Genomic DNA, 21,731 nt, shown 5'->3' with positions numbered 1-21,731 from the left:
TCTGTTTCCAGTCATTTTCTACACACCATCCACAATAGTAAGAAGGAATTAATTAAGAATTATGAAAGAAAAGGAGTACAGTTGAAGACTTCATGTTTGTATCTCTCTGTTACTGCTAGCCTACACGTATATTGAAACTTAAGTTATAAAAATAATTTCATTTTGAAAATCTGGTTGCTTTTGCACTTTATCCCCTCGATAAAATGTATGGTATTGATTGATTTTGTGCTTTCACTTGTTGTTCCAGTATTCTTTCAACATACCTTTTCCATGGGATTTGGCTCTACCCTATCTATGACGTTATGAACTGGACTCAGCGTATTATACTTTCCATATTTGTATATGTTCTTACTGTTGGATTTTATTTCTGTGGAGAAGGACTGAACACCAAGATATGGGGTGAGTTATAATGTTTACTGTATCAATGGCATAAAACCGTATTACAGAGTTGCTAATAAGAAATGTTTACATAAAGGAGAAGTTGGTAAATTATCTTATTCATCATTCACTTCCCTTTGCCCAGCTCCTGCCCCCCTTCCACCACTCCTCTTCAGTAATTGTTGCCATTCCAGTCTCCTTCAGTTCTTGACAGAGTCTATCCATCTTGTTCTGGGCCTCCCTCTTGCCCTCTTTCTTTCTATCTTAGCCTCCAATACTTGTTTTAGTATCCTTCCCTCCTCCATCCTCAAAACATGTCCAAACCATCTCAATGTATTCTTCTCCATCCTATCACTCAGTTCTTTTACTCCTATTTCTTTTCTGACCTCAACATTTCTTACTCTGTCTCCCCTTGTCTTCTCTACTTCATCTCACTGGCCTGGATTTCTTGCTCTCGAAGTCCAAGCCACTGATGCATACGTTTATATGGGGGTAGAGTACATCTCATACATAGGAACTTCTCTGTTCCTTACATTCTGGGAGAAGTACCCTTCTCCTCATCCTATCTTGCATCTTACATTATTTCACTTCCCCTGATACTAACGATTCCTCCTCTTTTTTTCACCACTGTTTGGCCCAGAGTACAAACACTGCGCAGGTTTATAAGCAAGGTTACCTAATGATTATGATTTAAGAAAATTTAATTTTCTAGCATTTTTCAAAAGGCGAGAGTGTGAATAGTCAAATATACCTGTATCCAACTTATTCACATTTCTCAATGGAAAGCATGGTTTATTCTGTGCCAGATTGTTACAAAGGACTGATCTAATCTCGTGTACCTCGGAGGAACATCAATGTTTACTTTTCCCACTAATTCAGAACTGTTTCTATGAGAGTGGAGTAATTTATAAATGAAACTAATATCGAAGTTCTCACATCTTCCCTGAAGAGATTGTAATTCCAGATAGTTTTCCAACTTTTTATATTCTATGCAGTCTTATGGGATGCCAATTCTGTAAGAATAAATATGTTAAAATTTATGTTGGACAGACTCTATCCTAGAAACGGAAACAGTATGGTTAAGATTCCATATCTGAATGCAATATTCTAATAATAGACGTACCAATGTTACCTATAGGTGTTTAAAAGTGAGCAGATTGTAAAACTCTCTGCAATACCTTGTTGTGCAACCAAGTCTTTCCAAGGATTTTACATATCTGTTGAATGTGATCACTGAAATTCAGGGTATCTGTGAATAATACACATAATTCAACAGTACTCACTGGAATTTTGGAACTTAGCTTATATTCAAAGAAGATATTACATTTCTTTTTAGAAAAACAGATTATCTTACACTTTTTATGATTGAGCTTTGAACCATTACTTGAACAATAACCTTCAATTTGACTGAAGTCATTTTGTTATCTAAGGCAATCACTATGTGAATCAGTTCTTGTAAAGAATTTTAAATCATATGCTAACATTGGGGATTTAGAATTTGCAAAAACCTCCTTAATATCATTTATAGCAAAAACATCAATGAAGAAAGGTAGGCACATTGTGGAAAATGCTAGTGGCACCAGAAGATTATCTTACACTTTTTATGATTGAGCTTTTTTCTTTTTTCCTTTCCTTTTTTTTTTAAAGGTCTGGAAAGAAAGAGATATAAAAATTAACGGGTTTAAAACCTTCGTATATCTAAGAAAAGAGATTCCGTCACATGATTTTATGGCTGATGAAGTCTCAAATAGAGATGAAACATGTCCCTAATATCTAATGTTTTTTAATTAAATGGTTTTTCACTTGTAAAGTGATGTGTATTGATTGGGTGCACCAAAACCTAACATTGTTTCTTAGTTTTAACTACATCAATACGGATCTACACGATGAAGTTTGCAAATTCTACTTGGAGAAATGATCGAAACTGTGATAGAAGAGGTTCATGAACACTGTATGCAGAAAGTTTCTGTAGTAAGAAGCTATGGTCAACTGTATCAAAAGCCTTGGGAAAGTCTGTATCTACACGCAATGAACTGATAATACAGCATGAGATTGAGGATCCAGAAGCAAATCCATGTTGCTCTTTTATCACAGTTTGTTTGTTGACTGCACTCGACTAACCAGGATGAAGGTCTGCTGATAAAAGTTTAGAGGTCATTTCATTCAAATGTGTTGTAGTTGGCTCTGTGAATGCACTTCAACAGACCAGGATGGAGGTCTGCTGATAAGAGGTTATTTCATTCAAGTGTGTACTAGTGGGTTCTTAGCCCCTGATTATCAGACATGTCTATATCCTTTATATTATTTAAAATGGTTAAGGTTAGTAGGGTCTTCTGATAAAATGTCACCATCCGGTTCAAGTTGAACTTAAACCCTAAGATTAGATAGGAAGTAAAAAAACAAAACAAAAAGAAACTAATCATATACACATTACTTATGATGAGGAATTGCCTGCATTCTAAGCCTCATTAAAAGAGGTCCAGGTCACATTACAGTTATCAGGCATCTTTTCTTACTTACACAATTTGTATGTTATACCAGTGGATTTAAGGAAAACTGCAGGAATATTACATTGTATGTATACTGATTCATAGTTTGAATTTAGTTGTTTTATGCTGGAGGTTGTGAGTTTGAACCCAGACATCATTAGGAAATTCCTAATGTTATACTCTATCCAAAAGTGCAAATCAGGCTTCTTTTCCTTCTCGAGGGAAACATCTACACAATTTCTCCTCTGTTAACATGCCTCAGGCACTAGAATTTCAGAAAAACATTTTCCCGGTTACATAAAAACGGACTATGGTAAACTCAATAACTTTATCCAACAAATAACAGTACTTTCATCAATAAGCATAAGTGCACAGTCTTTTAATGACTTGGAAATTCATCTTCTTCTTGTTTTATGACCTCATAGGATCACTTTAGTCAGTCCATCCATCAGGTCTCTTTGAGGGATTGTTCTGGTTTTGCGATCCTCCCAGTACGTCTTCAGATGCTCCGATCTTCGTGCCCCTTCCTCGGTTGAAAATGTGCGTGTTGTGGGTTTGTTTCCCATAAGGGTAAGGCGGAGGTTTGTATTCTTGTGTTATGTATTCAGTTTCATCGTATTGTAAGGCCTATTTCCTTCAGATCCTCTCTTACTTCTCTGATCCATTTACATCCTGTTGTGGTATTTTTTGAGATGAGATTGTGTTGTACTAGTTGTTGCAGAAGTCTTGAATTCTGCAACCTCATGATATGTCCAGAGAATCCCAGTCTCCTCTTATGCATAGTATCTTTCTGGTATATTTTGTTGATGCAGGTTCTTCCAATCCTCCTTTCAATTTTCTGAAGGCTGTCAGTCTTTGATTGTTTATTCAGGTGAAAAAGTGTTTCTGCTGCATATGTAGCTTCTGGTTTCTTAACTGTGCTGTAGTGTTTTATTTTTGCATTTATTGATAGACAGTTCTTTTTGTAGATGTACCATGTTAATTTTTATGCTTTAGCTAATCAATTTGTTCTTGTTTGGATGAGATTTTTTCATTTAGGTTACGTGTTATTACTTCTCCAAGATATTTAAATTGAGTTTCTATCTTGATTTTATTACCATTTATGGTAACTTCTTTCAGTTGTGTTTTGGGGCATAATTTCTGTTTTTGCAAATGATATTTTGAGGCCAATTTTCTTTGCAATGTCTTGAAGTTCTGATATCTGGCGTTTTGCTTCTTTTATGTCAGTTGCTAGTAATGTTAAATCGCCATCGAATCCCAGGCAATTTGTTTTAATTTTTTGGCCAGTCTTTATTTTTGGGGGATATTTCCTAACCATCCTCTCATTACCATTTCTAGAGCACAGTTGAATAATAGTGGTGAGAGCCCATCTCCCTGTCGCAGTCCAGTTTTAATTTCAAATGACTCTGACATACACCCCTAAACTTCACTTTTGATTTCTTGATAGTGAGAGTCAATTTTATCAAGTTTATTAATTTGGGGTGTAGTCCAAGGTGTCTTAAACTTTTAAACAGAGATTCTCTATGGATGCAGTTGTGAGCTTTCTTGAAATCTTCAAATGTTATTATCATATCTCTGTTTCTTCTCCTGTTATAGTCCATTATCAACTTAAGACTGATGATCTGATCAGGACAGCTCCTCCAGGGTCTGAAACCCCCTTGATATTCTCCTAGTTCTTTCTGAAGTTGTAAACTTATCCTATTAAGGATGATTATGCGATGATTTTGTATGTTATGTCTAGGAGCGAGATTCCCCTGTAGTTATTAAGGTCGGTTTTGTCTCCTTTTTTGTGCAGTGGGTGAATGAGGGTTGTTGTCCAGTGTTCTAGTAGCTCTTCTTGGACATTCTATTGCACATAAAACTAGTGATGTTAGCACAATTGTGGTCTGAATTTTATTTATTTCTTCAATATTAGTAACATATGGTACCATTCAGAAATTACAGTGTACGTAATTTTTTGTTTAAATTTGAATGACTCAGATCTTTTACAAAATAGGTAAACTGTATGGAAATTGCATGCTATTCACATCCACAGCCTGTTTTCAGTCATTTGACCGGGTCAGGAATGGAATGAAGGAAGCCCCCATCTAGCGGCAAGGATAGGAATTGTGCCGGCTGCCGAAGCCTGTGGGACTCCTCTGGGGCAATGATTAATGAATGACAGATGAAATTAAATGATATTGAAGAGTGTTGCTGGAATTAATAATGACAGGGAAAACTGGAGTAGCTGGAGAAAAACCTGTCCCACCTCTGCTTTGTCCAGCACAAATCTCAGATGGAGTGACCGGGATTTGAACCACGGAACCGCCGGAGCCATGGAGGGTCTTACCTTTTTCTACGTACAGAGCATATACTACTGTCAGTGCTTCTGGCAGTCTTCATTTTCCCTCTCTAATATTTCATCACATTTTAGTTGAAAATTAATTCTATGAGAGTCACTAATTTTGTTGTAAACTTTTTTAAATGTTTTTAGCTTTCATTCCTTTTATGAATGCTGCTTCAGTATTTTTAAGGTATCATGTTTTCAGACATCTCTGCTGAAGGAACAAATGATCTCTTCAGAGGGTTTGTATGAAAGCCACTATCTGCCTTGCTATAGGTTAGGAATCCTCCCCCCATCAATCTGCACTCTGCACTACCCCATAAAACTCGAGATCCTAAGTTCCATAATTAGTGCTTTCTGGCTCAGAAGAGGAGTTCTAATCATACTTTTCCCTTCACTGACAATCTACTTGTCATTTCTGTTTTGGTAATATCATTCACAAATAATCAAAATTTGGACAACAAACAGAATTATTTGATAAGATAATCAGCTATGTGCGGAACTGAAGTTACTGTAGTGGGTGATCTCAATTTACCAGATGTTAACTGGGAAGGTAGTCAGTTCTTGAAGGACTGTTGGCATGGCTCACTCAGTGCCTCCTGACAGAATTAAATTACCTTAATACAATTATTATTATTATTTAATCATGTCCGGTTCTATGACTAAATTGTTATCATCCAAGGGCTTCTGGGTTTGATTCCTAGCCAAGTCAGGTTTTTAATATTAATTGGTTAATTCCGATGGCTTAGGGGTGTGTGCCATCTTCAGTATTAGAATTCATCATAGGTAGGGCCCCATCCTCACAGACTTAGTTCAGCTAGACCATTATTATTATTATTATTATTATTATTATCATTATTATTATTATTATTATTATTATTATTATTATTATTATTATTATTATTATTATTATTATTATTCGTTATGCCTGATTAAGGAGGGCTATTGAACTTGATGTTGTTGCATTTGTCTTCTCCCACAATCTCTTCATCTTCTTGCTGTGGCTTTTCTTGTGATCATCTGATCAGGTTTTGTTTGCGGTAGTACTTGGATGATGTTTAAAGCGGTCGTTGTCGCCTAATTTTCTGAACTTAGATCTGTCTAACAATGTCATCTGTGATGCCTATTAACTGAAGATATTTTCCAACTTCGAGCAGCCAATTGTTTTGTACTTTTATTGCTAGGGCAAGGTGTGTGGTAAGGCCCTTATAACTCATTTTGAGAAATTATCCGAAAATTTCAAACGTCTTTTCCTAAAATGTGATTGAGACTTTCTCTGAGTGTTGGTACAGGTCTTTTGATTTTCTTATCATCCACATTCCATCCATTGAATCCATTGAAAAACTCCATGAAATTGCATCCAGAACAGGACTCCATATTTCATACCAGAAAACTCACTACATGGAAGGATCTACATTACATGTAACAAGCTTTAACAGCTTCATTTCTAATAATAATAATAATCCCGTATTGACAATATATCAAATAGTGAATATTTAAGACAAATATTATAAACAAGATGTCCGCCTATTCAATACAGTTTATAAATTTATTATATTAGAACATGTTTCATCCCCTAAGGGACATCATCACGTATAATAAATTAATACATCAGAATACAAAATAGATATTATTAAAATTGGCAGAGACATTAAAAAACATTGATGTATGGTACGACTTTAAAAATACAATCTCAGCAAATTTTGTTAAAATTATGTCATATGATCGATGAAAACAGTTGAATTGTCCATTAAACTCTTGATAATGTTTTTGGGAATAACAGTTGTGCTTTATAAAATCTTAAATGGTCACTGTTGTGAGTAGCCTCTTGATTTAAAGTAATTCTTGATGAAAGATTGTTAGATCTTTAATATGAATTTCTTAAATAGTATATACATTGAATGCTTCAGAATTTAACAAAATTTGCTAAGATTGTATTTTGAATGTCGTACTATACATCAATACTTTTTAATGTGTCTTGCCAATTTTAATCATATTTACTTTGTATTCTGATATATTAATGTTAGTTTATTATAGCTGATGTCCCTTAGGGGATGAAACATGTACTAAATATAATAAATTTATAAAGTGGATTGAATAGGCAGACATCTTGTTTCCTCTTCTTCTTGCGTTCCGGCCTTCTAAGGACCACATTACAATTTCAATTGTTCCTCCTTAGTTGTTCTTTCCTTTTCTTCCAGTATTCTTTCATTGTTTCACTGTGTTTCTTTTTCCTGTCTTCAGTCCACTTTGTGGCTGTTTTCCTTTCCTTCCTCCCTTGGAATCCTTCCATTTGTAAGACTTTCTTCCTAAAAATCTTTCTTTCCAATAATTCTTCTTCTCATATGTTGTTCCTTTCCAGGTCTTTCTTGACTTCTTGAATCCAGGTGGTAGTTGATTTCTTTTCCCAAAGGTACTTGAAGATTCGTTTAGTTAGTCTATTGTCATCCATTCTGTAAATGTGTCCAAGAAATAGCAATCTCCTTTTTCTTATTGTTTCTGATATGTTTTCTACGTTCTGGTAAATTTCATTGTTACTTCTTAATTTCCAAAACTCTGCAATTCTTAGAGGACCTAATATTTTCCTTATAATTCTTCTTTCTAATATTTCTAATTTATCAAGCTTGTAGTTCAGTGCTAGACATTCGCTGGCATAAAGGCATTCTGGTTTCACTATTGTGTTGTAGTGCTTTATTTTAAGTTTTCTTGATAAGCACTTTTTGTTGTAAGTATTCTTAGTTATACCGTATGCTCTTTCCATCTTTTGTATCCTCTCCTCTATAGCAGATTTTTCTAAACCATTTTCTTGAATTGTCTCACCCAAATATTTGAATTTCTTTACCTTTTCTATTTGACCAATATCCGTTACTAAAAACTTTGGGGCACTCTTTATATTCGTCAAAAATTTTGTTTTCTCGGCAGAGATTTTCAAGCCTGTCATGTTGGTTGTCTTTTCAAGGAGATTGACTTGCACTGCTGCATCTGTAAGGCTTTCTGAAAGTATGGCAAAGTCATCTGCAAATGCTAGGCAATTTATTGCAACACCTTTGTTCTTGTTCCCCAGCATGAGTGGCAATATTTTAGATTCTCTCAGTTTTTCATTCCAAATGCTTACAATTTTCTCCATGACACAATTGAAAAGGAGTGGAGATAGACCATCGCCCTGCCTGACACCTGTATTTATTTTGAAAGGTCGAGATACTTCACCCATAAATTTTACTTTCGAGATAGTGTCTGTAAGTGTTTCATGAATTAGGTTTGCCAATTTAATTTTAACTCCAAATTCGCGGATTACTTTATCTAGGATTTCCCTATCAATAGAGTCAAAAGCTTTTTTAAAGTCAATAAATGTTACAACTATGTCTTTGGAGTTTATTAATCTGTGTCGAATTATAGATTTCAGGTTGAAAATCTGTTCGGAGCAAGATCTTCCTTCTCTAAATCCACCTTGATATTCACCCAATTGACTGTCCAGTGTCGATTTTACTCTATTTAGTAGTATTGTTGAGAATATCTTGTAAGCAACTGGCAAGAGAGATATACCTCTGTAGTTGTTGACATCTTGCTTGTTACCCTTCTTGTGTAATGGGTGTATTAGAGCCCCTTTCCAATCCTCTGGGATCTTTTCTGTTTTCCAAATTTCTTCAAAGATTATTTGCAGATCTTCTATAATTTTTGGTTCAGCCCATTTTAAAAGTTCAGCTGTTATGGAGTCTTCCCGACTAGCTTTGTTATTTTTAAGATTTGTTATTGCTTCCTTTATTTCTTCTGCTGTTGGAGGTGAATCAGCTTCTAGATTTTCCTGAATTTCTGAAAATTCTAATTTATGATTTAGCTCAGGGCAGTTCAGCAGGTCTTCGAAGTGTTTTGCCAGAACCTCACAATTCTCGGCATTGTTAAGGCCAATATTACCATTTGCATCTCTGAAGCAAATACTCCGGGATTGATAACCTTTCAGGTTATTCTTAAAGGTCTGATAGAAATTTCGGGAGTTATTTCTTACAAAATTATTCTCAATTTCTACTAGCTGCGATTTTTCAAAAGATCTTTTAACCTGCCTTATTATTGTTGTTTCCTTTCTTTGTTGTTTAAATAGCTCATAGTGTTCATTCTTTCTGGAACATTTCCATTTTTTCCACTTTTTCGTTCTTTCCATAAGTGCTTCCTCACATACGTTATTCCACCATACTTTCTTTTTAGTTTTAACTGATCTAAATACTTTCTTCGCTGCACTATTAATCTGTTTAGATAATTCTGGCCATTTGCCATGCTGAGTTATTTTAATTTCTTCCTGAAAGTTTTCTATAGTTGCTTCTGTAATGTTGAGCCTATCTATGTTGTATTTCATTAATTTTCTCGGCCTTCTTTGATTCCTGCAAGGTAGAAGCTTTAGCTTAATTTTAGAGAGGTAATGATCGGAGTCAAACTCCCCACTTCTTATTACTTTAACATTCATAATTTCCTTAATAATTTTTTGAGAAATAGGTACATGGTCCAACTGAAACTCACCTAACATCGGATTTGGGGACACCCATGTTTTAGCCTTTCTTGGAAGTTTCTTAAAGAAGGCCGACATTAATTTTAGGTGAAAGGATTTACAGAGATTAATTAGTCTCATGCCATTTTTGTTTGTTCTTTGTGTGCCGGATATGCCCCTACTGTTTTGCTGAAAACTTTTTCTTTGCCTATCTGTGCATTAAAATCACCTAGTCGAATAATAACATTTGCTTTTGGAATTTTTGACATTTCATCATCTAGAAGACTCCAGAATTCTTCAGTTTTACTTGGGTTCTTGCTATTATCTTGATTTATTGGTGCATGATAGTTAACAAATGTATACTTTTTGTTCTTGCATTTAAGTGTGAGAAGAGATAACCTTTCTGAACTAGATTTGAATTCCATAACATTATCAACTATTGCTTTATGGACATAAAAGGCGGTACCTAGTAGTGGCATTCCTTTCATAATTTTGATTGCTGATTTACCTTTAAAGATTCTATAATTTTTGGTTTCTGTTACATTCTCATCCATAAACCGTGTCTCTTGAGCTGCTAGGATCTGGATTTCATGTCTATCTAAGAAAATTTCCAGTTCTTTCTGTTTGCTGGTTTTTAGCAAGGAATTTACATTAAGAGTGCCTGCAAAGAATTTCCTCTTAAATTTAAGTCTGAAAGGATTCCAAGGATGCTCCGACTCACCCTTATTGCAGATGTTGGGACTCCCCAGAACCCTAGGTGGAACGCAATGGTGGATTTCTCTTCCGAGCTACCACCTGGGGTAGTGCTTTCATTCAGCGGACTTTCCATTCTGCAATTGAAATTGTACATTGTACAAGGTAGGAAATTAATTCCATCTTGTTTATAATATTTAAGTTTATCTTAAATATTCACAATTTGGAAGGATCTCTTTGATACCTAGATAGACAACCAATGAAAACCCAATATGGCAAAATATCTCAAGTGTCTAAATTCGAATACCTGGGAGAAGTCATCCAACCTTCAGGACTGAAGCAAAGAAAGAAAGGATCTCACAAAGACCACACCTGACTCACTTGGAACAGATATAATAAAAAGTCCATATCCCAAAATGCAATCTTAAGGCATTACAACACTGTAATCAAGCCTGAAGCACTTTATGCACCTGAAACACTGACCATTGGAGGCAGATCATTGATTAAAGATGTAGAAAGGCAAGAATGGAGCAGTCCTTTCTTTGTTTGCTTCATGCTAAGTCATGAGCGAAGGCCAAACACTGTAATGCCAAGGGTTATTCCTTTAACTACTTTTTTCCAAGTCCTAGTCACAAGGTTAAACAGTGAAGTGGACAACTCATCTCCTTGTCCGACTCCTGTTTTAACATCAAATGGTTCATACAATTCTCCAATAATTATTATTATTACTATCATCATCATCGTCATCATTTGCTGCTTCCAGCTCTGCAGGTCATCTGTCTTATATTTAGTGATACCAAAGATCAAACTAATCAAAATTCTTTCACAGGAAACAGGGAGAGAAAACATATTAATGAAGAAACCAGTGAATATTTCTAGTTCAGAGAATCTCCTGTCTAAAGCAAGAGAAGTGGTATGTCTGCTTTATGTAAATATGTGGATGTAATGCACTTATTTCACTGAGGGCTTGTTTTCTAAGACAATGTACATCACTCACCAAGCACTCTGTATATGAAATATCCCCTGCAGATAGGGGGAATATTTTACTAATTGAAGTTTGTAAGTAAAGAATAAAGAGAAATTAAAGCACTGAAGAATACAGATCTAGTCAGGCAACTACCACCCAGTGATATGATGCAAGACACAAAATGAGATATATCAGAGTTAAAAATGTGAGAAACTGAAAATGACTGCTTGCTTCTTACGAGGCACGGGTTTTGAGTTATTTTCAACGTTATTTTGAATCATTTTCTTTTTCTATTTTCTTTGGTTTCTCCACACCTTAAACTACTTCTCCACCTAGTCACTTATTATAACAGGGCACCAGTTTTTGTATGCCTTCATCATAGAACACTGCTGCCTATGATGAAAGCCATATCTTTACTCCTTCTCTGAGATCATAATGATCACCATCAAAACGCTTTCCACCAAGAACTTCTTCATTCTGTCATTGATCCCAATCAAATGATGTGATGAGGTCCTGGCTGTGCACTCTGGCATTGTCATAAAGCAAGATGAATCCACGGGAAAACATTCCATGCCTTTTGTTCTGAATCGCACAACGCAGATTTTTTAGTGTCACAGATCAGCCATCTTTGTTGATTGTTGCATTCTGAAGAAAGAATTCATTGACCAAAATGCCTTGTCTGTCCCATAAAACCAGGTGAAAACTGTCAGTCTGAATTTCTTCTTCACTGGTGACACTGAATGCCCACTCCATGGAGTGCTTCTTTGATTTAGAAATGATGTGGGATACCCATGTCTCATCTCCTGTAACACATCATCACCTTCCTGTGTGAGAAAGACCAATGCAATGTCATTCAGTGAGATGTTTTGGCACCCGTCGTGCACACAATTTCTGAAATACTCTGTGGTCTGTCACTTTGAACACTGTAGAAAAACCAGAGAGTGAAGAAATTGTGAACCATCTGTCCTCACAAACTTTTGCTTCAACCTCTCATTTCCTCACCGTTCTATCTGTCATTGCACTTTCACCATACACATCACTTGGCGATCAATGGCAGCGGGTTCAATGTGTTGTGAATTCAAGAAACTAATTATGGTCCATTTCTCACATTCAGTGGGCTGGTCTATTGTCTTTCCACAAGATGGCCACGCTATGTGAGGTGGTGGTGGTGATTACTGTTTTAAGAGGAAGTACAACTAGACAACCATCCTCTATATAACCCTAATCAGAGAGAAAACATGAAGGTATTGGCCAAAGAAAGACAAGTGCTACGAAGGGCGTGAAAATGAAAAACTCCCTAGCCCTCGGAAACCTAAGAGCGTTGGGGTCGGAAAATACTAAGATAGGATAGATGAAAGTGAGGATTCTGGCACCAAGTAAGTGGAAGCAATGTCACGACTTAGCTGAGAGCCCCATGCTCGCCAAGCAACGCTCCTAAGTTGAGAGCCACTGGGGCCCCTTTTAGTCACCTCTTACGATAGGCAGGGGATACCAGCCCCACCCACGGGTGGTCACACTACGTGACTGTCTCCAACACTGCATGTGGCGTGTTAACAGGTGAAGGAAGCTAAATCGCAGGCTTTATTTGTAAATAATACTTTGTCTTGCTTTATTTCTTGTGGATTTATTACAGAATATTATTATTAGTAATGATTCATAATTTTAATAGTAACAACATCTTAAGATAGAGAAGAAAATCAGTACTGTGAAGGAAGTATGTTTCAGGAATAAAGAAATGCTCGTTTTTCAGAAGTAGTTGTGCTATAAAAAGCCGGCCTGGTGGCCGTGTTCACCATCAGAATGTTGGCCGGCAGGGTAGGGGAGGTGGTGGTATACAATTTCTAATCACTAGATTGCGTGCCAAAAGCCTGCATTAAATTCCAAACCTCTCCGTAGTGCTCATGTGGAGTGAGGGCATATGACACTGTTGATGGTGATTCGTCCATCGGATGGAGACGTCAAGCCTTGAGCAGACTTCTTGGTGCTATTCAACTATGTGCTGGGAATGAGTTTCACCCTCTCCCTTCCTACTATGTCAGAAATATCTCATCATTCATTTCATCTCATTAACTCCTCTGATGAGGTTGACGTCTGGAAGGGCATCCGGTCATAAAAACTCACAACGGAGATTCATCTCACTTCATGCCCGACCTTGCAGTGAAATGGACATGTAGTCATGCTATAAAAATATAAGTACCGTACTGTAAAAGAGAATGTTATTATCCCTCTTCTTAGAATGTTTGAAGTCTCGTATTTGTAGGACATCTCCTTTGTCTAACAAATATCATTACGAGTTTCATCATATTAAGTGATAAAAATCATTGTTATCCGTATTGAAGATACTGAATGTAGGATGTTAAAAGGTTTGTTTTTTTCACCTATTCAATACATATAAATTTTATAAATTAGGAATTTATTATTGATTCCACTTGAGACATGTTTCGCCCTTCATTGAGGGCATCATCAGTCAAAATATCACCTCAAGGTAAAAAATTAGGTAACTGGTTAGTAGTAGACATGTACAAATTATTACATATTATTAACAACATATAAAAATTAAGTATGGGAAAAAATTTGCACAAAAGTGATGGTTGAACATGTAGGTTTAGATGAAAAGTCAGCACCAATGCCTAAAAATAACAAAGTAGAGTTCTGCAGTGGTGCTCTGGAGAAACAGTTGACGCAATCATATGAAAATAAAAAGTTTAAAAAATATTTACAATAAAACAATTAAGGGAGAAAAGGTGTAGTGTTTGGCATCAATGTTAGTAACCAAAAATTGATGTCAAAGGTTGGTAACTATACAGTATTTACATAGTTCAATTGAACAGTTGAGATAAAGTTTTTTAAAAATATTTACATTTAACATTCAGCGTAAATGTTTGTAATAAAAACTAATGTTAATGATTGGTAACTATATAGTAATTACATTATCTAATTGAAAGTTGAGAATTTACAATTATATACATATTTACACAAGAGCAGCTGGTGCGCAAGGATAAAAAATTTTAGTACCAAGTGTGTCCTGATGTTTTAGAGGTTGGAAGAAAGAATTAGCATTGACATTTCAGAAATATGTAGAGCAGATTATTTTAGTTAAAAATCACCGGGGGTAGGGGAAATTTTTATAGCCAAATGAGGTTTTATAGGCATCAAGCTGAAAGTTTTCCAGTTGAAGCGCCGAGATCGGGACGGAGACTGGTCAGTGTGGCTGGAGATTCATGGGTAATCCGTGCGTTTGAACGACAACAATGGTGACAGTTAAAGTGGGTAATTGCTAATTAGGAAAAATGTTGTGGGTTGAAACTTCTGCTTATTCTTTTAGTTGACTCTGTAGCATCGATTGTGATGTGCTCTACATATTTCTGAAATGTCAATGCTAATTCTTTCTTCCAACCTCTAAAACATCAGGACACACTTGGTACTAAAATTTTTTATCCTTGCGCACCAGCTGCTCTTGTGTAAATATGTATATAATTGTAAATTCTCAACTTTCAATTAGATAATGTAATTACTATATAGTTACCAATCATTAACATTAGTTTTTATTACAAACATTTACGCTGAATGTTAAATGTAAATATTTTTAAAAAACTTTATCTCAACTGTTCAATTGAACTATGTAAATACTGTATAGTTACCAACCTTTGACATCAATTTTTGGTTACTAACATTGATGCCAAACACTACACCTTTTCTCCCTTAATTGTTTTATTGTAAATATTTTTTAAACTTTTTATTTTCATATGATTGCGTCAACTGTATCTCCAGAGCACCACTGCAGAACTCTACTTTGTTATTTTTAGGCATTGGTGCTGACTTTTCATCTAAACCTACATGTTCAACCATCACTTTTGTGCAAATTTTTTCCCATACTTAATTTTTATATGTTGTTAATAATATGTAATAATTTGTACATGTCTACTACTAACCAGTTACCTAATTTTTTACCTTGAGGTGATATTTTGACTGATGATGCCCTCAATGAAGGGCGAAACATGTCTCAAGTGGAATCTACAATAAATTCCTAATTTATAAAATTTATATGTATTGAATAGGTGAAAAAAACAAACCTTTTAACATCCTACATTTCATCATATTAGTTCAGCTGTGTACTTGATGCAAAATATTCAACAATATTTTTAAAAAGTATGATTTTAACCTTATTGTATATTGAAATCTGGTTCAAGGTTATTTCACAGAAATGTTTCAAAAGCTTGTAGTGGACTGTTGGTCCCTTTGCTTCTCCTCTTTTAATATATACACTAGGTCCACCAGTACTTATCCTAGCATAACACTTATCAATCTCTTAATTCTGTACTTTAACCCTTATTTATGTTATTAATACAGATAGCAAGCACTACAAGTACATGCAGCTATTTTCACCACCTAATTTTAGATTTAGAATTCTATATCTTTGAAACTAAGCTATATAAGGAATTGTGAAGAGACCCAGAGGCTTCCTTTTGATTTAGAAATGTGGTTAAATCTCCAGTCCAAAATACTTCAATTTAGGAATACAAGTGTGTTTTTGACTGAAAGTCCTGTAATGAACACCTGAAGAAGCTAATCTTGTGCAGCTGTTGGTAAAACAAATAATACAGCATGTGTACCAAAACAAAGTGTTCAAGAACTTCACTGTTCTTACATATTTAGGAATGTGTAGATAATTAAATCTTCACACGGCTTGGAACACTATCTGACACAAGGAAGAGTAAGACAAATTCTTAAAATTTTCTTGAATAAGGAAATATATATGCTTTCTACTCATAAAAAATATTTTTAGTTTAACTTTACTTTATAGTTGCTTGATTTGCATGGAATAATTCCTGGTGAACTTTAAACTAGTGTCCTCATCACCATCTTGAATTTGCATGAAAATACTTACCTACAAAATATATGTTTCTTAAAGCTGAATATTCTGTAGGAAAAAAAAAAAAAAGAAAATCCACATGAATGCAAAGAAAAAAATTATAATGAAAATAATCAGAAAAGCATGGAGAAAATCAAAATACACTAATTCCATCCATCTTCTGATATTCATTAGAATCATCTGTTTAACTGCTATTCGATGGGCAGAAGTCCCAACTCTACCGGGATACCAGAGGGATAAGTACGCTACCCAGTTCTTCTTAGCCTGTTCCCAATTTCCTGGGATCAGCCAGATGACTTTCCTGACACCAATCCTATTCAGCAATATGCAGCTAAATGCAGTAGATTTTCAGTCTTTATGACACATATGTTGTTGGTCAGTACTTACATACATACATCCACTAAATGAACTTAAAATTCACTGCCATTAAAAAATAGTTAATAGATAATATTGGTGTTCATGTGCTTTTACATCTCTGAGTGTTAGTTTCAAAGGAAACATTTAAGCTAACACTACAGCTGTCTCTCCACAGCACCCTGATCATAGTGCATAAATCTCACATGAGGTAACATATAGCTGTTTAGTTTTGTGAAAATTTTCATAGAACATTTTATACTTGTTGTGAGTAACCTCTTAAAGATAGATATGTGGTCTGCCTGACTTTATTTTGTATAACATTTTATGCTCTATAATTCTTACACATGTAGGTTTAGGTAGCCTAAGGTGAGAAAGTGTTCACATTCCATCAATTCGTGTGAGGCTTGGCTTCCTTTGACCACAGTTCAATATTTAATACATGAAAACCTTCCTGTGGATATCCTCTAGGCAACAACAAAAACTGCACTTATGTTATAATGGTTTGGGCAGCGTTAAGCTGAGCCTCATGAATGCTCTTCCATAGTTGCCTTGCGAGACTCTCTACTGTTAAACTGCTATGGTCCCTGAGACCGTTTCAAACTCCCACCCATCTAGTTTACTGGTTCAGGCAGCGTAAACTGAGAAAGTGTTCTCGTGGCAAAATCTCTCCACCTGAGCTACAGAATGCTTTTCGCATATCTACTGCAGAGTTTCTACTGTTAACACATTGTGGTTGAATTTTTAAAGATATGTATCAGGTCCATGTGACTGCTAGTTTGTCATCATCATCGTCGTCACCTTCATTTCCTGTTTCCAGCTTCCCGGGTCGGCTTGTGAAACAAGGACCTCCATCACTGCCTGCCTCTTCTATTTTAAGTACATCTTCTGGTTTTCCTCCCTTCTTCTCTATGCACTCCCACACTGAATCTGTTCATCTCTTTCGGGATCTTCCTCATGGTCTCTATCCTGTCAACTTTTCTGAAAAACTTTTTTTGGCACACTCTCTTCTCCCATTCTCATCATGTGCCCATACCACTTTGTTGTTTCTATCCTGTCTTGAAGTTTCAGGATTCCTGTCCTTTTCCTTATCTCTTCATTTGTAATTCTATCGTTTCTGGTCTTGCCCTCAATACCTCTCAGGAATTTCATCTCTGCTGCCTGTGTTCTACTCTCCTCTCATTTTGTTGTAGTCCATGATCCAGCTGCATAGGTTAGTAAGGGTTCATAATACGTTGAATATCAAATCAGTCACTACTGATCTGCATTTAGGGCAGTCGCCCAGGTGGCAGATTCCCTATCTGTTGTTTTCCTAGCCTTATCTTAAATGATTTCAAAGAAATTGGAAATTTATGAACATCTCCCTTGGCAAATTATTTCATATAATACTTTCTTATATTTTTTCGGGACAACTTGGTTCCACAAAATACCCCGTACACTCTGGTAGATGTAGGATGCTAATTAGTTTACAATATCACCTATTCGATACATTAAAATTTTAAACAATTAGGATTTTTTTATAAAGATAAATTCCTTTTTTATCATCATCATCATCAACCTAAACCATCTCCAGTTTCCTGGGTGTGGTATATGACCCTCCTCCATCTCATCCTGTCCTTGTACCATTCTTCCTCCACCAACTTGTCCCAATCATGACCTCTCAGCATTACATCGCTCTTAACTAAATCTATCCATTTCCTTCGTGGCCTTCCCACGGTCGTCTTCCTTCTACCTTTCTGTCAAATTCCTTCCTTGCAGTTCTGTTTACTGGCATCCTCTTCATGTGACCAAACCACTTCAGTCTTGATATCTGAATCTTATTTAGGAGAGAATTGTCTATTCCTACTTCTTCTCTAATTTTCTCATTCCTAATCTTGTCTTTCCTGGTTTTCTGGATCATAGTGCGTAGGAATTTCATTTCAGCTGCCTGAAGTTTGGAATTATCTCTATTGGTCAGTGTTGTGGTTTCGAGACTGTATGTAAGAATTGGTGTATAATAGGACTTGTACAATGTCATTTTTGTTTTCATGGGTATTTGCTCATCCCACAGCAGGTGTCTTACCTGGTGGTAAAATTGTGCTGCCTTATTGATTCGATTGTTCACCTCATGTTTTGCTAGGTTGTCATTTGATATAATGCTACCCAAGTATTTGAAAACTGGAACGCTGTCCAGTTGAGCTTCATTTAACATGACTATTGGTTCTGCTCCTTCCCCATACACTTTCATCACCACCGTCTTGGTCTTGCTGATGTTTAAACCATATTTCTTAAACTCCTCATTCCAGCTTTGTATTCTCTCTCCCAATTCATCTTCTGAGTCACTCCAGATCGCAACATCATCTGCAAATGTGAAGGCTTTGATATCTCCATGTTCTTTCCTTTTAATAGATTTCATTACTACATCCATTACAATAATAAATAGAAGTGGTGACAATGAGCTGCCCTGCTGCACTCCTCTCTTTGTTTCAAACCAGTCCGACAAACCACATCCTACTTGAATACAGCTTCTGTTCCCACTATACAACATTTTCACTTTGTCTATGAGGCTATCTCGCACTTGAAGTTCTTTCATGCATTGCCACATTCTTTCCCTTGGTACACTATCGTATGCTTTCTCAATGTTCAAAAATATTAGGAATAAAGGCTTGTTCTTCTCCCAGTATTTTTCCATTAGCATCCTAATTGCGAATATAAGGTCTGTAGTTGACCTTCCTGGTCTGAAACCATACTGCTCTTCTTCCAAAATTGGTTCAACAATATCTCTGATTCTGGTCTCTATTATTTTTTCCAATATTTTCAGGACATGAGACAGTAGTGTGATACCACGGTAATTAGTACATTTTCGTCGGCTTCCTTTCTTGAACAGAGGTACAATGATGCCCATCTTCCAGTCCTCAGGAATAGTATTTTCCTCCCATATCTTGTTGAGCAGTCTATAGAGCCATTGGATTCCTGGAACTCCCGCTGCTTTCAGCATATCTGAACTTAGTTCATCTACGCCCACTGCCTTTCCTTTCTTCATGCTCTTGAGCGCATTTTCAACCTCAAGCCATGTAATTGGTGGTTCAGTTGTGGTTCCTCGACTTGGCTCTCCTCTATCCATTGTTATGTTTTCTGTATCTCCATTCAGCAGGTTTTCGAAATAGATCTTGAGTTCTTGTTTAATTTCTCCCTCTTCTTGTGCCAGAGTTCCATCATCACGTTCTATTGCTTTTATGGTCTCTTGATCCCTTCGCTTGTTTTTCACTACTCTGTATAGCAATTTCATATTTCCTCTACTGTCCTCTTCCAGTTTGTCTGCAAACTCATTCCATTTCTTCTCTTTTTCTTCCCTTACAATGTTCTTTACAGCAAGTTTCTTGTTCCTGTATACTCCTTGAAGTCTTTGTATTTCTTGTTCATTTCGTTCTTGTCCCTGTTTTTGTTTCTCCTTGTCCAGTGCCTTCTTTATTTGGTTTCTTTCTTTCACCGCTGTTTTCACTCTATCATTCCACCATGGTGTCTCCTTTTTTCTTTTGATTGAACTTGTAACTCCACATAGGTTTTTGGCTTCTCCCACAAAGGTGTCTTTGAAGGCCTTCCATTCTTCATTAACGCTGGTTACTTCACACTTCGGCAAACTCTGTTGAATCCTTAGTTTGTATTCTTCCTTTATTTGGACTTCTTGCAACTTCCAAGTTTTAATCCTTGGTTTTTTCGTAATAAGTTTCTGCGTTTCATTTGTCTTATGTTTGAAGTCTACTACCAACAATCTGTGGTCACTGTCCATGCTTTCACTAGGGATGACCTTAACATCTGTGATGTACCTGCCACCATCTTTATTTGTGATTACGTAGTCAATCAATGTTCTATACTGGCCATCCCAACTGTACCTTGTTATTCTGTGACTGTCTCTTTTTTTGAAGAATGTATTTTTGATTATAAGATAATTTCTTCTGCACAGATCTAATAGTTGTTCTCCTTCTGGGTTCCTTTGTTCAAATCCATGTGGACCAATGATGTTCTCGTACCCAAGTCTGTCTACCCCAACTTGCGCATTTAGATCTCCAATAATAATAACATTTTCCTCATTAACTGTATCTTCCAGGTCCTTTTTTAATAAAGATAAATTCCTAATTGTTTAAAATTTTAATGTATTGAATAGGTGACGTTATAAACTAATTAGCAGCCTACACATAGTATCTTCAATATGGATCCATAATGATATTTATCACTTGCAACACTCTGGTAGAAGCTGTTTGCTTGTTGTATTCTTTTCCCACTTTCCTCGGTTATCTTTCCATCTTCTGTGATCACACTTCCCAAGTACTTGAAACTTTTAACCACTTCCAGAATTTTATCATTCAGTTTTATCTTTCCTCTTCCTTCTCATTGTCATCACTATTGTTTTAATTTTCTCTGTGCTTACTTTCATCCCAAATTTTTCTATCTCTTGATTCCATACATCTACTTGTTTTTGCACTTCTGTTTCATCCTCACCCCATATCACTATATCATCTGCAAACAACATGGCTTTTGTTGCCTGTCTTCCCAATCTCTGTTTAATGTTCTTATGAATTTCATCCATGACTATGATGAAAAGTATGGGGGATAGTGCACTTCCCTGTTGGAGACCAGTTTCAACTTTGAACCATTTCGTTCTTCCTATACTGGTCTTCACGCTACTAACACAATTTTTGTACATAGCTTTTATCATCAATCAATCAATACTGATCTGCATTTAGGGCAGTCGCTCAGGTGACAGATTTGCTTCCTAGCCTTTTCTTAAATGATTTTGAAGAAATTGGAAATTTATTGAACATCTCCCTTGGTAAGTTATTCCAATCCCTAACTCCCCTTCCTATAAATGAATATTTGCCCCAATTTGTCCTCTTGAATTCCAACTTTATCTTAATATTGTGATCTTTCCTACTTTTAAAGATGCCACTCAAACTTATTCATCTACTAATCATTCCACGCCATCTCTCCACTGACAGCTCGGAACATACCACTTAAATACAAAGTATGTTACAAATGTTTTTTTTTTTAATACCCACCTGTTCAATACAAAGAGATCTTTTTTTTATAAATTAAATATTATTATAAAATGTTAAGGGACATGTTTCGCCCATATTAAGGGCATCATCAGCCTCAAACTCAAACCTGTATGGTGAAAAATCAGGATCCTGATTGTTCTT

At 35.9% G+C, this 21,731-nt stretch overlaps 1 protein-coding gene across 2 annotated transcripts in view; it reads left to right on the top strand.

Annotated features, from left to right (window-relative positions):
- The window catches only part of LOC136858784 (androgen-dependent TFPI-regulating protein), an 87,013-nt gene that overhangs the window by 52,039 nt on the left and 13,243 nt on the right, over window positions 1-21,731 (top strand). For both annotated transcript variants that reach the window (XM_067138583.2, XM_067138582.2), the window contains exon 4: window positions 248-399. In XM_067138583.2, the coding sequence (XP_066994684.1) occupies window positions 248-399 (152 nt within the window). The remainder of the gene's footprint in view (window positions 1-247; window positions 400-21,731) is intronic.

The sequence above is a fragment of the Anabrus simplex genome, chromosome 1 (genome assembly GCF_040414725.1).
Source record: "Anabrus simplex isolate iqAnaSimp1 chromosome 1, ASM4041472v1, whole genome shotgun sequence".
In the NCBI taxonomy this organism is placed as follows: domain Eukaryota; kingdom Metazoa; phylum Arthropoda; class Insecta; order Orthoptera; family Tettigoniidae; genus Anabrus; species Anabrus simplex.
Note: the sequence above shows the minus strand (reverse complement) of the source record. Positions and strands in the feature narration are given on the sequence as shown.